Raw genomic sequence first — 23,638 nt, 5'->3', positions numbered from 1 at the left:
CTCCACCATGGCGGAGGCGGAAGAGACTCCCTCCACTGCGCATGCGCGGGAAACTGTCAGCGGCTGCTGACGCTCCCGCGCATTCGCCGCCCCGACATGTCATCTCCGCGCCAGCTGGCGGGGCAACAAAGGCCGTTTCCGCCAGCTGGCGGGGCGGAAATCCCTCCGGCGTCAGCCTAGCCCCTCAATGTTGGGGCTCGGCCCCCAAAGATGCGGAGGCCCGGGGCGGGGGTGCGGAGGCCCGGTGCTGGGGGGGGGGGGGGGGGGGGGGGGTGCGGAGTCCTGGGGTGGGGGGGGGGGGTGCGGAGGCCTGGGGCAGGGTGGGCGAGGTCCGGGGTGGGGTGGGGGGGGGGGGGGGGGGGCGGCGAGGTCCGGGGCCGGGGGGGAGGTCCGGGGCGGGCGAGATCCGGGGCCCGGGGGGGCAAGGTCCGGGGCGGGGTGGGCTAGATTGCCAGTTATCATAAATCTCATCTCTGCTTACGGGTCCCTGCTGTGCCCGTGGAGATAGTTTCTCCATAGCTCCTCTAACAAAACCCCTCAATTTGCAACATCGATTAAATGAGGGCACAATAGGATCATTGATGTTACCCAGAGGCACAAGTTCAAAACCCACACACAGGATTCGGCCCATCGCTAAAGTACAGGGCAGAAGGAGCCCATTCGGCCCATCGAGTCTTCACCGGCCCTTGCAAAGAGCATCCTACCTAAGGCCACACCTCCGCCCTATCCTGTAACCCAGTAAACCCCCCTAACCTTTTGGACATTATGCGGCAATTTATCATGGTCAATCCACCTAACCTACACTTCTTTGGACTGTGTGAGGAAACCGGAGCACCGGAGGAAACCCATGCACACACGGGGAGAACGTGCAGACTCTGCAGACAGTCAACCGAGGCCGGAATCGAACCCGATCCCTGGAGCTGTGAGGCAGCAGTGCTAATCACTGTGCTACCATGTTGATTACTTGTTCGTAATCAACCGGAGACTGATTTTATTTCTCCCATGCTCTTTAATCCAGGACACATTTAATCGTGGTCTGACCCAGCTGGCTGAGCTCAGCGCAGATTGGAAGCTAGGACTGTCCTCAGTGATGACATAATGCTTGCGGATTATGCTTCTGTGCTTTTCCAAAATTTACATTCTAACTGCTTCTTGCTTACCTGTAGCTGTTGGGGTTGATGCTGCTGCTGGGCATCCCACAGCTGCACCGACTGTGCTTGAGCCTGGTAAGGGCCTCCCACTGCTTGTACTGCCACTGGAATATGGATGTTGCCATTCATGAACTGTGCTGGAAAGATGGTATTGGCTAGCGTATGAACCACCTCCTCATGAGAGTTTTTCATCACAGATCCAGAGGTCACCAATTTATCTTTCTCGTCCTCCAACTTGACAGCTGCCACAGCAGTGGGTGAACCACCGACTTGCACAACATTGTAGGCATCCTGAGGGATGGTGACGTGTGTGGCAGTCTGTTGTTGCATATCAGTACGAGGCTGTGTGGAGTACACAGGGATGGCCCATGTCTCCCCACCTGGGCTGGTGATTGTGCCAGCTGCTGTTGTATAGAGGTGAGCACTGTCCACTGTCAAAAGGTCAGGTCTTAGAGACACGTACCCTTGTTGCTGCCCCTGTGGAATCGCCAGCACTGTAGCTACAGGCTGCCCAGTAATAGTGTATGAAACAGTGATGGGCATGTCCACCTTGCGTTTCTTGACTGGTTGGAGTACATTTGAAGTACTGGATCGCCGTTCCCCTTCACGGGGAGACCCCTGTTGTTGAGTGGGAGAGAGGGTGCTCACTGTTTGAATCTGAATCTGCTGAGTTTGGCCAGAGACGAGCTGAGCTTGGATGTGTTGCTGCTGAATGTGTTCATCGGAGAGTTCTGACGTTTGCATTTGCTGGGAAGGCTGGATGTGTTGCACAGAGATCGGAGTGCCCTGAAGCTGCTGAGCTGTGGCAGGACTGTGCATGGCCTGAATTTGCTGTGAAGACTGTTGTTGCTGGGCAGTAACCGGCTGTGACTGCACCTGTACCTGAATCTGATCAGGTGAGGGATGGAGTTGGGGAGACAGCTGCTGTGTGGAGATGTGCTGTGGAGATTGCTGTACCTGAACCTGAACCTGGAAGAAACGAGAAACATTCATTTTGAAAAATGTACAGAATTATATTCTTTTAACATCCTAGCCATATATCTGTAGCCATTTAAAAACATTAAACAAATGGCGGTGGAGGGGCAATAGTCTAATGCACAGTAAACCTTTACTTAAATGTGGATTTTATAACAACTGTGGGTGACCTTGGAAGCTTTTGTGCAATGGTTGGCTTGTTTGGGTGACTTACATCAATTTTAAAAATTGACAAGTTAATGCATTGCACAAATGATTACAGGAAAATACAAGAATATAATCCTAACCAATCGAACAGCTCAGCTGAACCGGACAAGTATACTCGAAACATCAGCTCCCTTCTCTCCCTCAACGACTATCGTCAGGTGGCCCTGACATCGATCACTATGAAGTGCTTTGCGAGGTTGGTCATGAAGCGCATCACCTCCATACTCCCAGAACGCCTTGATCCATTGCAATTCGCATGCTGCCACAACCGGTCCACAGCAGACGCCATCTCCCTGGTCCTACACTCACCCCTGAAACATCTCGACAACAAAGACTCCTACGTCAGATGCCTATTGGTAGTAAAGTCCAATCCTGCTCTCACCTATAGCCCACAGAAGTGAGCTTCCAGCATACATGCAAAATCGATCGCCCAGTGGGATTGCTGGGTCATTCTGACTAAACACTGCCTATTCCTCCATCAGGGAAATTCCTGGGTAAGAAAAAAAAACTATGGCCGTTAACCAGAAAAGGTATCAGGAAAATTCCTGTCCAAACCGGAGGATTGAAACTTGTCCATGATATACACAGACAAACTGTTGTACGTGAAACCACATAGCCTCACTTGAAGCAATCTGTCCAGCAACCTCCTGAAGGTATGCCAGAGGCTCATTCTCTGGGATAGAACAGTTGAATAATTAATCCATTGCCACTTTTTCGTAAACATATGAAATGAAATGAAAATCGCTTATTGTCACAAGTAGGCTTCAAATGAAGTTACTGTGAAAAGCCCCTAGTCGCCACATTCCAGCGCCTGTTCAGGGAGGCTGGTACGGGAATTGAACCGTGCTGCTGGCCTGCCTTGACCTGCTTTCAAAGACAGCGATTTAGCCCTGTGCTGAACAGCCCCTCCCCAACTTTCTGTTGCCTGGTATGGCAATCTGTTTTTCCCCAACTTAATTTAAAGACTGCATCTAGGTTCCACAACTCCTCCACGAGAATCCTCAATATCGGGGCCCCGCAAGGCTGCGCGCTTGGCCCCCTACTATACTCCCTGTAAACACACGACTGTATAGATAAATTAGGCTCCAGCTCCATCTACAATTTTGGTGATGATACGACCATAGTGCGCCAGATCTCGAATAACGACGAGTCAGAATACAGGAGGGAGATAGAGAACCCAGTGGGATGGTGTAACAACAATAATCTCTCCCTCAATGTCAGCAAAACTAAAGAGCTGATCATTGACTTCAGGAAGCAAAGTATTGTACACACCCGTCAGCATCAACGGGGCGGAGGTGAAGATCATAGAATTTACAGTGCAGGAGGCCATTCGGCCCATCGAGTCTGCACCGGCTCTTGGAAAGAGCACCCTACCCAAGATCCACACCTCCACCCTATCCCCATAACCCAGTAACCCCACCCTACACAAAGGGCAATTTTGGACACTATGGGCAATTTAGCATGGCCAATCCACCTAACCCGCACATCTTTGGACTGTGGGAGGAAACCGGAGCACCCGGAGGAAACCCACGCACACACGGGGAGGATGTGCAGACTCCGCACAGACAGTGACCCAAGCCGGAATCGAACCTGGGACCCTGGAGCTGTGAAGCATTTGTGCTATCCACAATGCTACCGTGCTGCCCTGCATAGTTGACAGCTTCAAATTCCTAGGTGTGCACATCACCAGCAATCTGTCCTGGTCCCCCCAAGTCAACGACACGACCAAGAAAGCACAACAGTGCCTATACTTTCTCAGGAAACTAAGGAAATTCGGCATGTCCATATTGATTCTTACCACCGCACCATAGAAAGCATCCTATCTGGCTGCATCACAGCCTGGTATGGCAACTGCTCGGCCCAAGACCGTAAGAAACTACAGAGAGTCGTGAACACAGCCCAGTCCATCACATGAACCTGCCTCCCATCCATTGGCTCTGTCTACACCCTCTGCTGACTTGGGAAAGTGGGCAGCATAATCAAAGACCCCTCTCACCCAGGTTATTTTCTCTTCCAACCTCTTTCATCAGGCAGTGGATACAAAAGTCTGAGAACATGCACTAATAGATTCAAAAACATCTTCTTCCCTGCTGTTACGACTCCTAAACGACCCTCTTATCAACTGATCTGATCTCTTCACAAATGTTCTGTACTGAGTAGTACTACACTCCTGTATGCTTCACCCGATGTCTATGTATTTACATTGTGTATCTATTGTATGTCCTGGTTTTTTTCATGTATAGAATGATCTGCCTGGACTGTACTGTCATGTGAGAGTACCTTTAAGAAATGGGTGTTTAAGAAATGTACCTTTAAGAAATGGGTGTTTATCAGTGATGTCAGAGTGTGGGTGGAGCTGGGCTGTCTGTCAGCTTTTTACTTTTGTTTTAGGCTGTTTGCTGCAGGGTGTGTTTTAGTTTCGTTTTCAGTGTTGGAGCTGAAGCCAGACAAAGCAGGTGTACTGTTGATCTCTCTGCCATGAAAAGACTATCTCTTGATCATTTGGTGAATTCAGAATTATAAATGTTTTCAGTAGTGACTTTAACCTGATGTGCTTCTGTTAAAGGTTTTGTTTTTAAGTCGTATGGATGTTAAAAGGAAAGCTTGAAGGATTACTTAGTGTTGTAGTCTTTGGGGGTTGTATTTGAATTAATGGTTGCTAAGATGTTCACTGTATGTTTTAAAAGGTTAACTTGAGGTCATAGAGTAAACATTGTTTTGCTTTAAAAAATACCTTTCCATTTCTGCTGTTCCACACCTGTAGAGTGGGCAGTGTGCTCCCCGTACCACAATCTATTAAAAGTTGTGGGTCAGATGAACTGCATGATACACTTTGGCCCATAACAAATTGGGGGCTCGTCCAGGATAAAAGTCGATCCATTGGATTGGCTTAGTGGACTTAAAGAGAGTGAGGGTTGAGCATATTGTGGTTGCTTTTCAGGTGTGGTATTTTAGTTTATGTAGGGAGTGTGTTATGAACAATGGCTCTTTCAGAGGCTCTGAATGTTTTGGGGGTGGATACAGTCACATGCAGTACCTTACAGACAGAAAGTATAAGCAGACTGTTAGATTTGACAAAAACATTGCCGTTAACATTACCTGACAAAATGCGAAAAGACGAGGTAATTATGGCGGTGGCTAAGCATTTAAAGTTTCCGGAGATACAGTTTGACTCATTGGAAATGGCAAAAATTCAGTTGCAACTTAAACAAATGGAACATGAGAAAGAATTAAAGCGGCTTGAATACGAAAGAGATAGAGAGGAAAAAGAAAGAGAGCGAGAAGAAAAAGAATAGCCCTAGCAGAACAAAAAGAGAAAGGGAGATGCAGATCAGGGAAAAAGATAAAGAAAGAGAGTTTGAACTTCAGAAAATGGCCATGAAACATGACAGTCAACTGAAATTGGCAGATGTAAAGGGAAAAGTAAAGTTGGATGATAGTGATGAGGACAGTGAGAAAGAGGGTCATAGTCGAAGGCTTGGTGGGGATCGATTTAAATATGTCCAAGCATTGCCAAGGTTTGATGAGAAGGAGGTAGAAGCCTTTTTCATTTCATTTGAGAAGGTAGCTAAACAAATGAAATGGCCACAGGACATGTGGGTATTACTGATTCAAACAAAGCTGATAAGTAGAGCTAGTGAAGTGTTTGCATCACTACCGGAGGAGGTATCTGGGACGTAAGAGGTGGTGAAAAAATCCATCTTAGGTGCATATGAACTGGTGCCGGAAGCCTACAGACAAAGGTTTAGAAATTTAAGGAAAGAATTTGGTCAAACATACATGGAGTTTGAAAGGCTCAAACAGAGTAATTTTGATAGGTGGATAAGGGCTTTGAAAATAAACCAAACGTATGAAGCTCTCAGAAAAATTATACTTTTGGAGGAGTTTAAAAATTCAATTCCTGATGTAGTGAGAACTCATGTGGCAGAGCAGAGGGTTAAAACTGCGAGATTAGCAGCAGAAATGGCAGATGATTATGAATTAGCTCATAAATCAAAGCTTGGTTTCCGACATCAGTTTCAGCCGGTGAGGGATAGAAACTGGGGCCATGAGAAATACTCAAGTGGTAAAGGTGATCTGATGGGAGATAATAAGGAGAGTGCACCTCAGACTATAAAAGAAATCTAGGAGGGTGGAAGAGACATGAAAAGTTTCAAATGTTTTCACTGTAATAAACTAGGCCATGTAAAGTCACAGTGTTGGTGGTTGAAGAAAAGCACTGGGAAGGCTGATGTGGTAAAACAGGATAAGACAGTGGGGTTTGTTAAAGTGGTAAAGGAAAGCCCAAGTGAAGTGAAGGAGGTACAAAACATTGTACAGCCTAATCAAGAGGTGATTGATAAGAAGGTGCCTCTTTAAAGAATTTACTTGTGTGGGTAAAGTTTACTCATGTGTATCAGGAGGAGCAGGTAAAGAAGTCACAATTTTAAGAGATATGGGAGCTAGTCAATCTTTAATTGTAAGAGATGAGGAGTTATGCAGTTTGGGAAGGATGTTGCCAGAAAAGGTGGTAATATGTGGAATCCAGGGTGAGAGGAGTAGTGTTCAATTATATAAAGTAAGGTTGGAAATTCCAGTGAAGAGTGATGAAGTGGTAGTAGGAGTAATAGAGAAACTATCTTGTCCAGGAATACAGTTTATCTTGGGTAATGATATAACTGGATCGCAGGTGGGAGTGATGCCTATTGTGGTTGATAAGCCAGTGGAAAATCAGACAACTGAAGTGTTAAAGGACGAATATCCTGGGATTTTTCCGGATTATGTAGTAACAAGGTCGCAAAGTCACAGGTTAAGACAAGAGGAGAAATCAAAGAGTGAAGATGAAGTTGAAGTGCAATTATCAGAAACGATTTTTGATCAGATGGTTGAAAAAGAACAAGAACAGGTGGAGGATGAGGCGGATATTTTTAGTTCAGGAAAATTGGCGAGTTACAACAGAGAGATATAGAAATAAAACGGATGTATCAGAAAGCATATACGGAAGAGGAATCGGAGTGTATACCAGAGTGTTATTACCGTAAAAGTAATGTCTTGATGAGAAAATGGAGACCTTTACATATGTAGGCGGATGAAAAGTGGGCAGAAGTTCATCAAGTAGTATTGCCGGTAGGGTATAGAAAGGAGATGTTGCAAGTTGAGGTGCCAGTGGGAGGTCATTTGGGAATGATTGCGTAGGACCGCTTCCTAAAATTAAAAGTGGGAATAAATATCTTTTGACGATAATGGATGTGTCTACTAGGTTTCCAGAGGCCATACCAGTATGTAATATTACAGCTAAAAAGATTGTGGACGAATTACTTAAATTCTTTACTAGATATGGACTACCCACAGAAATACAATCGGAACAAGGAACAAGTTGTACCTCAAGGTTATTCAAAGAAGTTATGGATAGCTTAGGAATAAAACAATTTAAATCAACTGCATACCATCCAGAATCACAGAGAGCGTTAGAAAGTTTGGCATCAGACATTAAAGACAATGTTGAGGGCGTATTGTCAAGATTATCCAGGGGATTGGGATAAAGGAATTCCATTTGTACTGTTTGCAATGAGGGATGCACCGAATGAGTCAACCAAATTCAGTCCTTTTGAACTAATTTTTGGTCAGGAGGTAAGAGGACCACTTAAATTGATTCAGGAAAAATTAGTGAGTGAGAAATCAGAACGTACATTATTGGATTACGTGTCAAATTTTGGGAATGATTAAATAGAGCAGTGAATTGGCTAGACAACATTTAAAAGTTGCACAAAATGTGCTGAAATGGGTAAGGTCAAGAAATCCAAAGTTCGTAGTTTTGCCAGTGGAGATAAAGTTTTAGTGTTGTTACCAGTGGTAGGTGAACCTTTAAAAGCTAGGTTTTGTGGACCGTATCAGATTGAAAGGAAATTACGTGAGGCGAATTATGTGGTAAAAACGCCGGATGGAAGGAAGACTCACCGAGTGTGTCATGTGAATATGCTTAAAATATACTTTGAAAGGGAAGGAGTGAAAAAGGAGGAGGTTTTAATGATTTTAACTCAAAGTGACAAACCAAATCAGATGACTGTGAATTTGACACACCTCAAATTAAATTGGAAAATGAGGATGTCCTTAAAAATTGGGATAAATTGTTGAGTTACCTTCCAGAGGAAAAACGGACTGACCTGAAAAGAGTTATTGATATCACATGGGCAAGTTTGTATATAAATTGGGAAGTACTAAAATGGCTATACATGATGTGGGAAATGCTGTTCCAATCAAACAACATCCATATAGACTTAACCTTTAAAATTGGCACAGGTTAACAAAGAGATTGAGAGAGTGCTTAAAAATGGCATAATTGAAGTGGGTTGCAGCCAATGGAGCTCACCCATACCAAAACCAGACGGTTGTGTGTGGACTATAGAAAGGTGAATGCAGTTACAAGAAAGGACTCTTATCCTATCCCATGTTTGGAGGATTGCATTGAGAAAGTGGGAAAATCAGCTTTTATTTCCAAACTGGATTTACTTACAGGTTACTGGCAGGTAGCTTTATCCGAAAGGGCGAAGGAGATTTCAGCTTTTGTGACTCCAGATGGTATATACCAATTCAAAGTTATGCTATTTGGCATGAAAAACGCCCCAGCCACATTTCAACGGTTAACTAACAAAGTTGTTTCAGGATTACCCAATTGTGCGGTATACATCGACGGTCTGATCGTTTTCAGCCAGACATGGACAGAACATTTAATACATCTGATGGAGTTATTCGATCGACTTCAGGAGATGGGTTTGGTGATAAACCTAACCAAAAGTGAGTTTGGAAAGGCCCAAGTCACTTTCCTTGGCCATACAATCAGACAGGGTCGAATGGTCACACGGGATGTGAAAAAGAAGTTATTGAGGAGTTTTCAATACCCTCAAGACGAAGGGAAATAATGCGATTTCTTGGCATGAGTGGATTTGATCGAACATGTGTGCAAATGTTTTGTAGGGTGATTGCTCCACTGATGGACTTGCTGAAAAAACGTCGAAAATTTCAATGGACAGCAGAGTTTCATCAGGCATTTGACTGCCTGAAAGCTGTGATAACCAATGCTCCTGTGTTGGAGAGTTACAAGGGACTCTGTGATCAGATTGAACTAAAGTATCTAACTTTAAAGAGAAATGCCGAGGCGTAGAGAAATGGATGGATCGCGCAAGGACCTTCTTGTTCAAAGAGACTGTCAATCGAGAAGGATTTCAGTTAGAGGAAGAACAAAAATGGACTATATCATTATATCTGTTTGCGAGTGTTGTTTTTTGAAACAAAAAAGTATATTTACTGTGTGCATTTCTTAAAGAATGTTGAAAAATGAAACCATCTTGAAGTTGATGGTTCATTTATTTTTCTTGGGAGGAGGTGTCATTTGAGAGTACCTTTAAGAAATGGGTGTTTAAGAAATGTACCTTCAAGAAATGTGTGTTTATCAGTGATGTCAGAGTGTGGGTGGAGCTGGGCTGTCTGTCAGTTTTTTACTTTTGTTTTTAGGTTGTTTGCTGCAGGGTGTGTTTTAGTTTTGTTTCCAGTGTTGGAGCTGAAGCCAGACAGAGCAGGTGTACTGCTGTTCTCTCTGCCATGAAAAGCCTATCTCTTGATCATTTGGTAAATTCAGAATTATAAATGTTTTCAGTAGTGGCTTTAACCTGATGTGCTTCTGTTAAAGGTTTTGTTTTTAAGTCGTATGGATGTTAAAAGGAAAGCTTGAAGGATTACTTAGTGTTGTAGTCTTTGGGGGTTGTATTTGAATTAATGGTTGCTAAGATGTTCACTGTATGTTTTAAAAGGTTAACTTGAGTTCATAGAATAAACATTGTTTTGCTTTAAAAAATACTTTTCCATTTCTGCTGTACCACACCTGTAGAGTGGGCCGTGTGCTCCCCGTACCACAATCTATTAAAAGTTGTGGGTCAGGTGAACTCCATGATATACTTTGGGGTTCTCTAAACCCTGGCCCATAACAGTATGCAGAACAATACTTTTCACTGTACCTCGGTACACGTGGCAATCAACAAATCCAAATCATTATTTGATAAAATCATGGTGACGCCAAGTCTCTATAGAGAAAATTAACAGCTGCTTCCCCGAACAGGCGCCGGAATGTGGCGACTAGGGGCACAGTAACTTCATTTGAAGCCTACTTGTGACAACAAGCGATTTTCATTTCATTTCAACGAGAGGAACGGAGATTCTCTCAATATCATCCACCAGTTGAGGGGAGCAAACTAGCTGGAGTCCTCCAGATGTGTCCAAGTAGTAGGCTGTTTAACGAGGGTGATGTGCTTTAATTTGCACTGAAAGATTCAATCAGTACAACCCAATACCAGTAGCTGCAGCTGCTCAGCATAGGCCCTGCTTTCAGAACATCTGTGAATATTTCTCTCAACATCTTCCAGTTTTGTTCCATGTTGGTTGTGTTGATCCAAGCCTGACATACCACCAGGTATGTCAAAGTTAAATGCCATTTGCCAAAGTGTGGCCCCTTCCCCAGACGAAAATTTATTAGATTGCACTCTGCTGTAAATTTACTCCCATTGTCACCAACATGATCATTAATAAAAACAGCAAGTTATTTCATCATTGCTGGGTCAAAATCCTGGAACACTCCATCTACCAGCACCTATTCCATATAGAGTGCAGCATTTCAAGGCTCACTATCACCTCCTCAAGGGCAACGATTGCTGGCCTTGCCAGCAAAGTTCACAACTTTTGAACTAATTGTTTGAGTAGGGCCTCAAACCAATCCCTGGGAGAGCTCCAGTCTCTCCAGGGTGAACCATACATTCTCGGCTTGCTGAACTGGAGCCAACTGTTAATCCAGAGTATCAAATTCCTAAAGAGGTCACTGGATAATAATCACGGCAAAATGTCAGAGTTAATTCTCCTCTCCCCAGCCCATGGACAAATTGTACCAGCCATTGCACTACCCAGCTAATTAATACAGACTACTCAATATTTTCTGGCGTTTACAGTTGCAACAAATCTAAAGCACATAAATTTGGAGAAAGCCACACAATCCTTAACCAATTATTATTCTAAATATTGGAGATATGCTCAGTTCTAAGCATTCACCTGAGGAAGGAGCTGTGCTCCGAAAGCTAGTGATTCAAAACAAACCTGCTGGACTTTAACCTGGTGTTGTAAGACTTCTTACAGTTCTAAGGAAGCATCTCATTACTGCTTTCCATTGATATTTAATATTTGTGAATTTATCGCCTCAAACCCAAGCTCATTTCACATACAGAATATTCTTCCATTAATATCTGTAAAAGAGAAAAGCGTTACTGCTGACACATTATGGCCTGGGGTTATTGCTGGCGAGGCCAGTATTTATTGCCCATTCTTAACTTCCCTCGGGAAGGTGGGGGTGAGTTGCCTTCTTGAAGTGCTGTTAGCGTGAGAATTCCAGGACTTGACCCAGTGACAGTGAACGAACGGCGGTATATTTCCAAGTTGGGATGGTGAGTTGTTTGGAGAGGAAGTTGCAGGTAGTGTTCCCAGGTATCTGCAATCTTTGTTCTTCACAGTGGCAGTGGCCACAGGTTTGGAAAGTGCTGTTGAAGGAGCCTTGGCTAGTTCCTGCAGCGCATCTTATAGATGCTACACACTTCTGCCACTGTGTTGATGGTGGGGACACTGAATGCTTAAGGTGCTGAATGGGGATTGATCAAGCAGGCTTTGTCCTGTAATGATAAAGTTTCTCAAGTGTTGTTGGAGCAGCACCCACCCAGACAAGTGGAGAGTATTCATCACAATCCCGACTTGCGTAGTGTAAGCGATGGGGGAGTCAGGAGGCAAGTCGTTCACCGCAGAATTACCCCCCTGTGTAATGCTGGTGGATGAGACACAGCAGTTAAATATTTTAAGCAGTTTTATATTTAAAATAAAGGGTAGGTCAATAAAAGACTGGAATTAGGTGAATCAAATAAAGCTGTCAATTATTTGCAATCAGTGGCGTCATGGTATTGTCACTGGACTAGTAACCCAGAGAGCCAGACTGCTCTGGGGTCCCAGGTTCAAATCCCGCCACTGCAGTGGTGAAATTTGAATTCAATAAAAATCTGGAATTAAAATTCTAACGATGACTGTGAAACAATTGTGAATTGTTGTAAAAACCCATCTGGTTCACCAATGTTCTTTGGGAAGTAAATTTGCTGTCCTTATCTGGTTTGGCCTTAATGTGACTCCAGACCCACAGCAATGTGAGTGACCCGGTGGGCAGTAAATGCTGGCCTAGCCTGCAACATCCACCTCCCAGTGTTCCGTTTCATTTGTAGCTCTTCAGATAATGAAGCAAGACCTGAACAACATCAAGGACTTGAGTTGATAAGTAGCAAGCAATGTTCTAGCCACACAAGTGCCAGAAAATGACCATATCCCTCTGACATTCACAGGTTTATAGTCGTTGATTCCCTATCAACATCTGGTGCACCATTAGTCAGAAAACAACTAGGCTGGCCACATGAACACTGGGCTACAAGAGCAGGCCAGCAATGTTGTGGAAAGTAACTGATCTGCCGACTCCTCAATGTTTCTCACCACTTACAAGACAAAAGTGATGGAATAACTTGAAGGTGTACCCGAGCAAGAGACCCTAGCTGTTCAAGTGAAGAGAAGGATCCAGCAGAAGGCAGTAGAGCGGAGCTGCTGACTAGCTGTTGGGGAGAAAATTTGCATACGTCCATGTGCTCACCCTAACTTGAAGGTGTACCTGAGCAAGAGACCCTAGCTGTTCAAGTGAAAACAAGCATCCAGCAGAGGGCAATAGAGTGGAGCCACTGACTGGCTGTTGCAGGGAAAATTTGCATACGTCCGTGTGCTCACCCTAACTTGAAGGTGGTTTGTGGAGGAGCCGTTGTCAAGTGACACTTAAACCCGAAACACTTCTTCAGTATTTCCCTCCCTACCCCCTCCTCTAACCAAAAAAAAAACAACCGCTGTAAAGATCAAGAGGAAGGCTCGAGGGCAGGTAGAAGTAGAAAGAAGTTGAACCGTGACGTCACAGCCTGCCGGTAAGGGATTGGCTGGTGACTGGTAAGTAGTTTTTCTTTTATTTTCCCTCAGGTGTTATCGTGCGGGGCGCAGAGGTTGCTGAGTGAGTGCTTGTTGAGAAGGGGAGTGAATAACAGGTAAGCTCTTTCTTTCTTTTTCTTTTTTTTTTATCTAGAGGGGATGGCCGGGAAGGTATTGCAATGTTCCTCCTGTAGAATGTTTTGGTGAGGGACGCCGTCAGTGTCCCTGCTGATTTAATCTGTGGGAAGTGCACCCATCTCCAGCTCCTCAGAAACTGCGTTAGGGAACTGGAGCTGGATGAACTTCAGATCATTCGGGAGGCAGAGGTGGTCATAGATAGAAGCTTCAGGGATGTAGTTACTGCAAAGAATAAAGATAGATGGGTGACGGTGAGGGGGGCTGGGAGGAAGCAGTCAGTACAGAGATCCCCTGTGGCCGTTCCCCTCAGTAACAAGTATACCGCTTTGGATACTGTTGGAGGGGATGACTTACCAGGGGTAAGCCATTGGGTACAGGTCTCTGGCACAGAGTCTGTCCCTGTTGCTCAGAAGGGAAGGGGGGGAGAGGAGTAGAGCATTAGTCATTGGAGACTCCATAGTTAGGGGGATAGATAAGAGATTCTGTGGGAACGAGAGAGACTCGCGGTTGGTGTGTTGCCTCCCAGGTGCCAGGGTGCGTGATGTCTCGGATCGTGTTTTCGGGATCCTTAAGGGGGAGGGGGTGCAGCCCCAAGTCGTGGTCCACATAGGTACCAATGACATAGGTAGGAAAAGGGATAGGGATGTAAGGCAGGAATTCAGGGAGCTAGGGTGGAAACATAGATCTAGGACAAACAGAGTTATTATCTCTGGGTTGTTACCCGTGCCACGTGATAGCGAGACGAGGAACAGGGAGAGAGAGGAGTTGAACACGTGGCTACAGGGATGGTGCAGGAGGGAGGGTTTCAGATTTCTGGATAATTGGGGCTCATTCTGGGGTCGGTGGGACCTCTACAAATGGGATGGTCTACACCTGGACCAGAGGGGTACCAATATCCTGGGGGAGAAATTTGCTAATGCTCTTCGGGAGGGTTTAAACTAGTTCAGCAGGGGCTTGGGAACCTGAATTGTAGCTCCAGTATACAGGAGGCTGAGAGTAGTGAGGTCATGAGTAAGGTTTCAAAGTTGCAGGAGTGCACCGGCAGGCAGGAAGGTGGTTTAAAGTGTGTCTTCTTCAATGCCAGGAGCATCCGGAATAAGGTGGGTGAACTTGCGGCATGGGTTGGTACCTGGGACTTTGATGTTGTGGCCATATCGGAGACATGGATAGAGCAGGGACAGGAATGGTTGTTGCAGGTGCTGGGGTTTAGATATTTCAGTAAGCTCAGGGAAGGTGGTAAAAGAGGGGGAGGCGTGGCATTGTTAGTCAAGGACAGTATTACGGTGGCAGAAAGGACGTTTGATGAGGACTCGTCGATTGAGGTAGTATGGGCTGAGGTTAGAAACAGGAAAGGAGAGGTCACTCTGTTAGGGGTTTTCTATAGGCCTCCGAAAAGTTCCAGAGATGTAGAGGAAAGGATTGCAAAGATGATTCTGGATCGGAGCGAAAGCAACAGGGTAGTTGTTATGGGGGACTTTAACGTTCCAAATATTGACTGGAAACGCTATAGTTCGAGTACATTAGATGGGTCCGTTTTTGTCCAATGTGTGCAGGAGGGTTTCCTGACACAGTATGTAGATAGGCCAACGAGAGGCGAGGCCATATTGGATTTGGTACTGGGTAATGAACCAGGACAGGTGTTAGTAGTAGTATTTGGAGGTAGGTGAGCACTTTGGTGATAGTGACAATTCGATTACGTTTACTTTAGTGATGGAAAGGGATCGGTATATACCGCAGGACAAGTTATATCTGGGGGAAAGGCAATTATGATGCGATGAGGCATGACTTAGGATGCATCGGATGGAGAGGAAAACTGCAGGGGATGGGCACAATAGAAATGTGCAGCTTGTTCAAGGAACAGCTACTGCGTGTCCTTGATAAGTATGTACCTGTCAGGCAGGGAGGAAGTGGTCGAGCAAGTGAACCGTGGTTTACTCAAGCAGTCGAAACACTTGTCAAGAGGAAGGAGGCGGCTTATGTAAAGATGAGACATGAAGGTTCAGTTTGGGCGCTCAAGAGTTACAAGTTAGCTAGGAAGGACCTAAAGAGAGAGCTAAGAAGAGCCAGGAGGGGACATGAGAAGTCTTTGGCAGGTAGGATCAAGGATAACCCTAAAGCTTTCTATAGATATGTCAGGAATAAACGAATGACTAAGGTAAGAGTAGGGCCAGTCAAGGACAGTAGTGGGAAGTTGTGCTTTGGAGTCCGAGGAGATAGAGGTGCTAAATGAATATTTTTCATCAGTATTCACACAGGAAAAAGACAATGTTGTCGAGGAGAATACTGAGATTCAGGCTACTAGACTAGAAGGGCTGGAGGTTCACAAGGTGGTGGTGTTAGCAATTCTGGAAAGTGTGAAAATAGATAAGTCCCCTGGGCCGGATGGGATTTATCCTAGGATTCTCTGGGAAGCTAGGGAGGAGATTGCTGAGCCTTTGGCTTTGATCTTTAAGTCATCTTTGTCTACAGGAATAGTGCCAGAAGACTGGAGGATAGCAAATGTTGTCCCCTTGTTCAATTAGAGTAGTAGAGACAACCCCGGTAACTATAGACCAGTGAGCCTTACTTCTGTTGTGGGCAAAATCTTGGAACGGTTTATAAGACATAGGATGTATAATCATCTGGAAAGGAATAATTTGATTCGAGATAGTCAACACGGTTTTGTGAAGGGTAGGTCGTGCCTCAGAAACCTTATTGAGTTCTTTGAGAAGGTGACCAAACAGGTGGATGAGGGTAAAGCAGTTGATGTGGTGTATATGGATTTCAGTAAAGCATGTGATAAGGTTCCCCACGGTAGGCTACTGCAGAAAATACGGAGGCATGGGATTCAGTGTGATTTAGCAGTTTGGATCAGAAATTGGCTAGCTGGAAGAAGACAAAGGGTGGTGATTGATGGGAAATGTTCAGACTGGAGTCCAGTTACTAGTGGTGTACCACAAGGATCTGTTTTAGGGCCACTGCTGTTTGTCATTTTTATAAATGACCTGGGGGAGGACGTAGAAGGATGGGTGAGGAAATTTGCAGATGACACTAAAGTCAGTAGAGTTGTGGACAGTGCAGAAGGATGTTACAAGTTACAGAGGGACATAGATAAGCTGCAGCGCTGGGCTGAGAGGTGGCAAATGGAGTTTAATGCAGAAAAGTGTGAGGTGATTCATTTTGGAAGGAATAACAAGACAGAATATTGAGCTAATGGTAAGATTCTTGGTAGTGTGGATGAGCAGAGAGATCTCGGTGTCCATGTACATAGATCCCTGAAAGTTGCCACCCAGGTTGAGAGGGTTGTTAAGAAGGCGTACGGTGTGTTAGCTTTTATTGGTAGAGGGATTGAGTTTCAGAGCCATGAGGTCATGTTGCAGCTGTACAAAACTCTGGTGCGGCCGCATTTGGAGTATTGCGTGCAATTCTGGTCGCCGCATTACAGGAAGGATGTGGAAGCATTGGAAAGGGTGCAGAGGAGATTTACCAGAATGTTGCCTGGTATGGAGAGAAGATCTTATGAGGAAAGGCTGAGGGGCTTGAGGCTGTTTTCGTTAGAGAGAAGAAGGTTAAGAGGTGACTTAATTGGGACATACAAGATGATCAGAGGATTGGATAGGGTGGACAGTGAGAGCCTTTTTCCTCGGATGGTGATGTCTGGCACGAGGGGACATAGCTTTAAATTGAGGGGAGTAGATATAAGACAGATGTTAGAGGTAGGTTCTTTACTCAGAGAGTAGTAAGGGTGTGGAATGCCCTGCCTGCAACAGTAGTGGACTCACCAACATCAAGGACATTCAAATGGTCATTGGACAGACATATGGACAATAAGGGAATAGTGTAGATGGGCTTTAGAGTGGTTTCACAGGTCGGCACAACATCGAGGGCCGAAGGGCCTGTACTGCGCTGTAATGTTCTATGTTCTATACTCTCTGTTTGAGTAGTTCCAACACAAGCCCGGCTGAAGTCAAAGCAGGCTGTTCGATTTGCACCCCATCCACCACCAATGCACTGTGTACCCTCTACAAAATCACAAGGGCATCTTTGACAGCACCTTCTAAACCTGCGATCTTTACCATCTCAACGAAAAAGGGCAGCAGGCGCTTGGGAATACCACCTGCAACCTCCCCTCCAGCTCACACCATCCTGCCTGGAGCCAGATCGCTTTCTTTCAGCCAACACCACCTACATACCCTGAACAAATTAAATGAAATGTCCTTATCAAAGTCACAAGTAACACCCTCCTTGAATTTGACATTGCATTACCCCTCCTGCAGCCTTTGATACCATTGTAAGAACAGAAGAACTAAGAGCAGGAGTCGGCCATCTGGCCCTTCGAGCCTGCTCCGCCATTCAATGAGATCATGGCTGATCTTTTGTGGACTCTGCTCCTTCTCTGATACCTTTCCTCTCTCTCCAGTTAAATAGGAATGCCGTTGCTTGGTTCTACTCTCATTTATCCAATCACAGCCAGCAAATCTCCAGTAATTATTTTGGTTCCCATTTCCAGACGTATCTCTGAATATCTCTGTCCCCCCCAATCAGATGTATCCTTAGACGCTCCCACTTCCTCATTGACAAACTGTTGATTGACAGCACCTGCAGATCTGGAACAGCTTCTGCAAGTTTGCGACCATAAGACAGACACACTCAAGCCTGGTTTGCAGCGATTCAGTTTCAAATACGCCCAACCTCCTCTCACTAGAAAATCCCAAATAGAACTGCCATAAAATTCTGGGTGTGCCACTTGAGGATATTACACAGATCTCTGCAGTTACAGATGTACATTGCACTCATACCTGGATTTGCTGTGCCTGTTGCTGGATCTGATGCTCCTGTTGTACGGTTGACGTTACGGGACATGCAAGCTCAAGCAGGGAGCCAGCCACCTCAGTGCTGTCCGTGTAGATGCAGTTTCCACCCTGCTGATACACAGTCATGGTGGCCTGCTGGAATTCTTGTAAGGCTTCAGGTCCTTTCGCAGCTAGTGACTCCAGGAATTCTTTCATTCGATGTTGGGGGATAGTACGTGCTTTCAATCGAATGTACTCCTCAAATGACATAGTGTTATCCAATGCGTTATTCATGGTTACAATTTCCCTGGATTCCTAGACAAAGGTTTAGAAAAAACAAATTGTGGATACTTTTCAGCTCTGGATTCCCTTAAACCACACCTCTGCCAGGAAAGTGGCCTGCTTCCAGCACTGACTAATCACAACTGCAAGGACAATGGGCACAGATATTACACGCTCAAGGCTTTCCCCCCCCCCAATAAATTTCACCAAAAAGAGAAATTTCTCGATTGAAAAGAATTATATATGAAGGTGAACACTATGACTAGAACTTGCATAACCTGTGTCATGGATACAATCAGACCCCATGGCCGGGGACTCGGATTTCCCATGGAGCGACCTCAACTGCATTTTACTCTAGGCTGCACTCAACTCACCAGAGCCTCTGGTCTCCTTCCTCATGGCCATTTAATACAAAGAACAAAACAGCACAGGAACAGGCCCTTCGGCCCTCCAAACCTGCGCCGACCATGGTACTGCTAAAAGTACAGCACAGGAACAGGTCCTTCAGCCCTCCAAGCCTGCACCGACCATGGTACCTGCCTAAACTAAAACCATCTGCACTTATGGAGTCCGTATCCTTCCATTCCCACCCTATTCATATATTTGTCTAGATGCCCCTTAAATGCCTCTATCGTACCTGCTGCCTCCACCTCTCCAGGCAGCGCGTTCCAGATATTTACCACCCTCTGTGTAAAAAAAACTTGCCTCGCACACCTGTTCTAAACTTTTCCCCACGCACTTTAAACCTATGTCCCCTAGTACCTGACTCTCCTACCCTAGGAAAGAGCGTCTGATTATCCACTCTGTCCATGCCACTCATAAATCAGGTCGCCTCTCAACCTCTGTTGTTCCAGTGAGAACAGACCGAGTTTATCTAGCTTCTCCTCCTAGCTAATGCCCGCCATACCAGGCAACATCCTAGACAAACCGCTTCTGTACCCTCTCCAAAGCATCCACATCCTTCTGGTAGTGTGGCGACCAGAATTGAACATAATATTCCAAATGAGGCCTAACTAAGGCCCTGTACAGCTGCACCATGACTTGTCTATTTTTATATTCAATGCCCCAACCAATGAAGGCCAGCATGCCGTATGCCTTCTTGACCACCTTATCCACATGCATTGCCACTTTCAGTGATCGGTGGACATGCGCGCCCAGATATCTCTGCCTGTCAGGACTCGCAAGAGTTCTAGTGAGCCTCACTCCAGGATACTAGGAAGACGGGCATAAATCGCTCAGTCCTTGCAGATGAATGAACGTATTACTGTGAGGCTACTGAATTGGCACGATCAAAGGCGGCAAAAAACGTTACACGGAAATAGGTTATCTGGTGAATCAAAGTGGCACTGGCATTGTTGCCCCCATAAGCTGCATCATCTAATCACTGCCCTACTCACAGTCCATATCTTTTTAATTCTTTTCCAAACAACATTTATTTTTAAAAGTATTATGGGATCTAACACATTACAGAATTTGAACCATATCCTACATGTGAAGATTTTGCTTTATTTGTGATCATCTTAAATTGTTAAGAGTTCAGCACTTGAAGAGCTCCATTAAATCATCCCTATTTACCTCTAAATGACCAGAGCTCCAAACTCTCAACTCTCTTCATAATTGTTTTATTCCTGGTAACCACCTCGGTAATTTTTGTAGCACCTTTTCCAGTATTTAGAAGAGACACTAAAGACGAATAGTACAATGGTGGGCCTATTCGTCTGCAGAAGCTCCTTCATTTGAGAGATGTTCAAAGTTTTAGGATTCTTTGAAACGACAATACAAAGATTGACAGTAGGATGAGCCAAAGGCTGTTCACAGTGAACTGGGCAAATCAGTTAAAGGGATCAGCGAGAAGTGAATTCAACATGACAGAACCAGTTTATTTATTTATTTTAAATTTAGAGTACCTGTGGCGCACAAAGACTCCGTGAGACGAATAGAGTGAAGTCGATGAGGCTTTATTAAGCGTGTCTGTTCCCCAGCAGCCCGATAGTAAACTGGCCTGCGGGGGAAGGCACGGGCTTCTTATACTTCGCCTTCAGGGCGGAGTAGGAGGTCAACAGCCAACCAGGACCCGGGATCTGTCAGCCAATGACATTAGGGCTTCCAGTCCCACATGACCCCCAATACATACTACCACAGTACCCAATTAGATTTTCCAATTAAGGGGCAATTTAGTGTGGCCAATCCACTTAACCTGCACATCATTGGGTTGTGGGGGAGAGACCCACACAGACACGGGGAGAACGTGCAAACTCCACACGGACAGAGATCAGAGGCCGGGATTGAACCCGAACATCGCTGTGAGGCAGGAGTGCTAACCACTGCTTTACCCTGCCCCGCCATCGACAGAACCAGTTTATAACCCCCAAAGGGCAAGACCTTGACGTGCAAAAAAGCAACCGCAGAGCATGAATAGGTAAGGAACAATATAAAAAGGCAGAAAGCACAAAATTCAATATAAAAAGTTTATGGAACACATCCTACTCAGATTGAAGTCTTTTTTTTTTTAAATGTTCAAGAGCCAACTAAAGGTGAACTAAGATGGATGGTTAATAGTGTCACTGGTTACATGATGCCAGATCAGGGCTCATTAGTCACAGAAATGAGGAGGAATTTCTTCAGCCAGACGGTGGTGAATCTGTGGAACTCTTTGCCACAGAAGGGTGTGGAGGTCAAATCACTGAATGTCTTTAAGGCAGAGATAGACAGGTTCTTCATTAATAAGGCACAGTAGCACAGTGGTTAGCACTGTTCCTTCACAATCAAAGGACACAGTTATTGTAAACATAGCACAAGTTGGACAATGCCAAGGAGTTGAATCAGATGATGGATTAGGTTTCCCCTCCAAACGAGACAAGCGAAGGTGCTCCATGTTTCAACAGTTAAATGCCTGGAAAAGTAAACGGCTGGCGTGGGGTGGGGTCACAAACGGAATAGCCTGAAAGTACAATGTGTGGATTCATAAACTGATTACCACCGTAAAAAAATGTTTCCAGCAAGAAATCATTATTTTTAAATAAAAGGAAGGATTCAATAAATTGAAATGAATGAAATGAAAATGGCTTGTCACAAGTAGGCTTCAAATGAAGTTACTGTGAAAAGCCCCTAGTCGCCACATTCCGGCACCTGTTCGGGGAGGCTGGTATGGGAAATTTTACTGGAACGGAGCACGGAGAAAGCAATTTTGTTAGCTACTAGAGTGAAGTAGCATTTCTAAGTGAGTGATGATGTACAGTTTGGCTACCCTGTCGAATGGCTTTGAGTGTGCATCTGCCTCTCAGTGGGACTAAATTATCAGCTCATATGTGCGTGCGTAAAACAATGCACGTAACCAAACAGTTCCCTCCCTCCAGTAACTGAGTTATACTGGGATGTGGACATCAGGCATGCTCCTAAATACAGCTCATGGAAGTTGATTACCTCTGACACACAGCTATAGTCATTGCTTTTTTGAGTATTGCTCTCACTCTCCCCTACATTATAACAAAACACTATTTCAACAGCAGTCTGCTCCTCTCTCACCCATAATAAAAGCCTGCATTCAGCAAGACCTAGGAAATATTCAGGCTTGGGCATAGTGCCAAATAATATTTGTGCCATGAAAGTACCAGGCAACAACCATCTCCAACAAGTCTAACCCCTGTTGCTGGGTCAATGACTCGGAAGTCCCTTACAGCACTGTGGGTGTACGGACACCACAGGGATTGCAGCGGTTCAAGGAACGGGTTCGCCAACACCTTCTCTGGGGAAATTGGGGACGGGAAATAAATGTTGGCTTAGCCTGCAGCACCTACCTCCTGCGAACAAATAAATTAAACCACGTAACTACCAGTCCAATCTATTTCAAGCAGATGAAACTAGCAGCATAAAAGTAAGTGGCAAATAGAAACGGAGAATTTGAAAGCATTGGTAGGTTAGTTTGTTGGGTGTAAGGTTCGGTCTGTTTAATTAACTACATTAATGTTATCTATGCATTATCTATGCAGACACAACTACAGGGTATAACGAGAGGCCATCAATATGAGAGTGTCTCCCAGGAACCCAACAGGGAATGCAAGGAAATTTCTTCATTCAGCGTGGCAGGAACAAGGAACTCGCGACCACAGGGAGTGGTTGAAGCAAATAGGATAGAAGCACTGAAGTGAGACAAGTACCCTTCCGGGTACCCATACCAGCAGACATTGCAAATGGCTTGATTTAAAAAAAAAATCAAACTGCCATCACACTCTTCCCATCCAAAACTCAGCTGCCCCAGCCCCACTCATCCTTCACTGACCTGTAGTCCTCCAACTCAAATTTAACAAAACACTTCATGACCGTCTGCATTTCCGTCTCTAACATTCTCCAGACTTACTGCTGGGGAATGATTTGGCAGGAGTGAAGGTGGTAGCTTCACCCATGATTACAGAGAGTCCAAGGGAAATCCGGTGGATAGCACATGAGATACCAACGGTAGTGCACATGGAGTTGGAACACTGATTGGGCAGTAACTGACTCAAAGAAAGAAACATTGAAAGACAATGATCACATATCAAGTGACAGTGATAATGAGCCAGATTCTGAGAACTCTAAAATTGAAGGTGACCAAAAGGAAGAGGAGTCTGAATCTAATAGTAACGTTAGTGATGAAGAGTCAGACGAGAGATTTGAAATTGATCTTGGCCCTGATGATGAGGTCATGACAGACAGCTGCGACTGAACAGCACTGTCACTAACTAACCTTGCACAATTGGCAAGTCATTCTTCCAAAGCTAGAAAAGACAACAGCAAATTAGAAGAAAGTGACTTGGACTTTTCCAAAAGCAATTGGCTACCGCCTCTTGTAATAAACCCATTGCCATTCCCTTCAGGTACAAATATTTCCCAGAGCATCCTTGGTATGAAGGAGAGTATAGACGGTAACATGGCATCAGTTAGTTAGGACGAGGACAGCAAGGACTGTGAAGTGACACCAAGCAAATTGCTGGTTAACCCACATTCTTTTAAAGGCCCACAGTGCCTCTTCGAGGTAGAGGAAACAAATAGCAACGGTGATGGAGTAATCAGCAATCAATTCCTTTTTAAAATTAAGAGGAAGGTTAGGAAGGTGGATGGAGA

General features: G+C 45.0%; 1 protein-coding gene across 3 annotated transcripts in view; it reads right to left on the bottom strand.

Moving 5' to 3' along the window:
- Positions 1-23,638, bottom strand: part of LOC140388652 (transcriptional regulator QRICH1-like) — a 90,331-nt gene that overhangs the window by 47,810 nt on the left and 18,883 nt on the right. For all 3 annotated transcript variants that reach the window (XM_072473126.1, XM_072473124.1, XM_072473125.1), the window contains 2 exons: positions 18,263-18,571; positions 1,161-2,120 (listed from right to left, as the gene is read on the bottom strand). In XM_072473126.1, the coding sequence (XP_072329227.1) occupies positions 1,161-2,120; positions 18,263-18,550 (1,248 nt within the window). In that variant the 5' untranslated portion in view covers positions 18,551-18,571. The remainder of the gene's footprint in view (positions 1-1,160; positions 2,121-18,262; positions 18,572-23,638) is intronic.

This window comes from Scyliorhinus torazame, chromosome 13, assembly GCF_047496885.1.
Source record: "Scyliorhinus torazame isolate Kashiwa2021f chromosome 13, sScyTor2.1, whole genome shotgun sequence".
In the NCBI taxonomy this organism is placed as follows: Eukaryota; Metazoa; Chordata; class Chondrichthyes; order Carcharhiniformes; family Scyliorhinidae; genus Scyliorhinus; species Scyliorhinus torazame.
The sequence above is the reverse complement of the archived record's forward strand: the minus strand, read 5'-3'. Positions and strand labels throughout refer to the sequence as shown.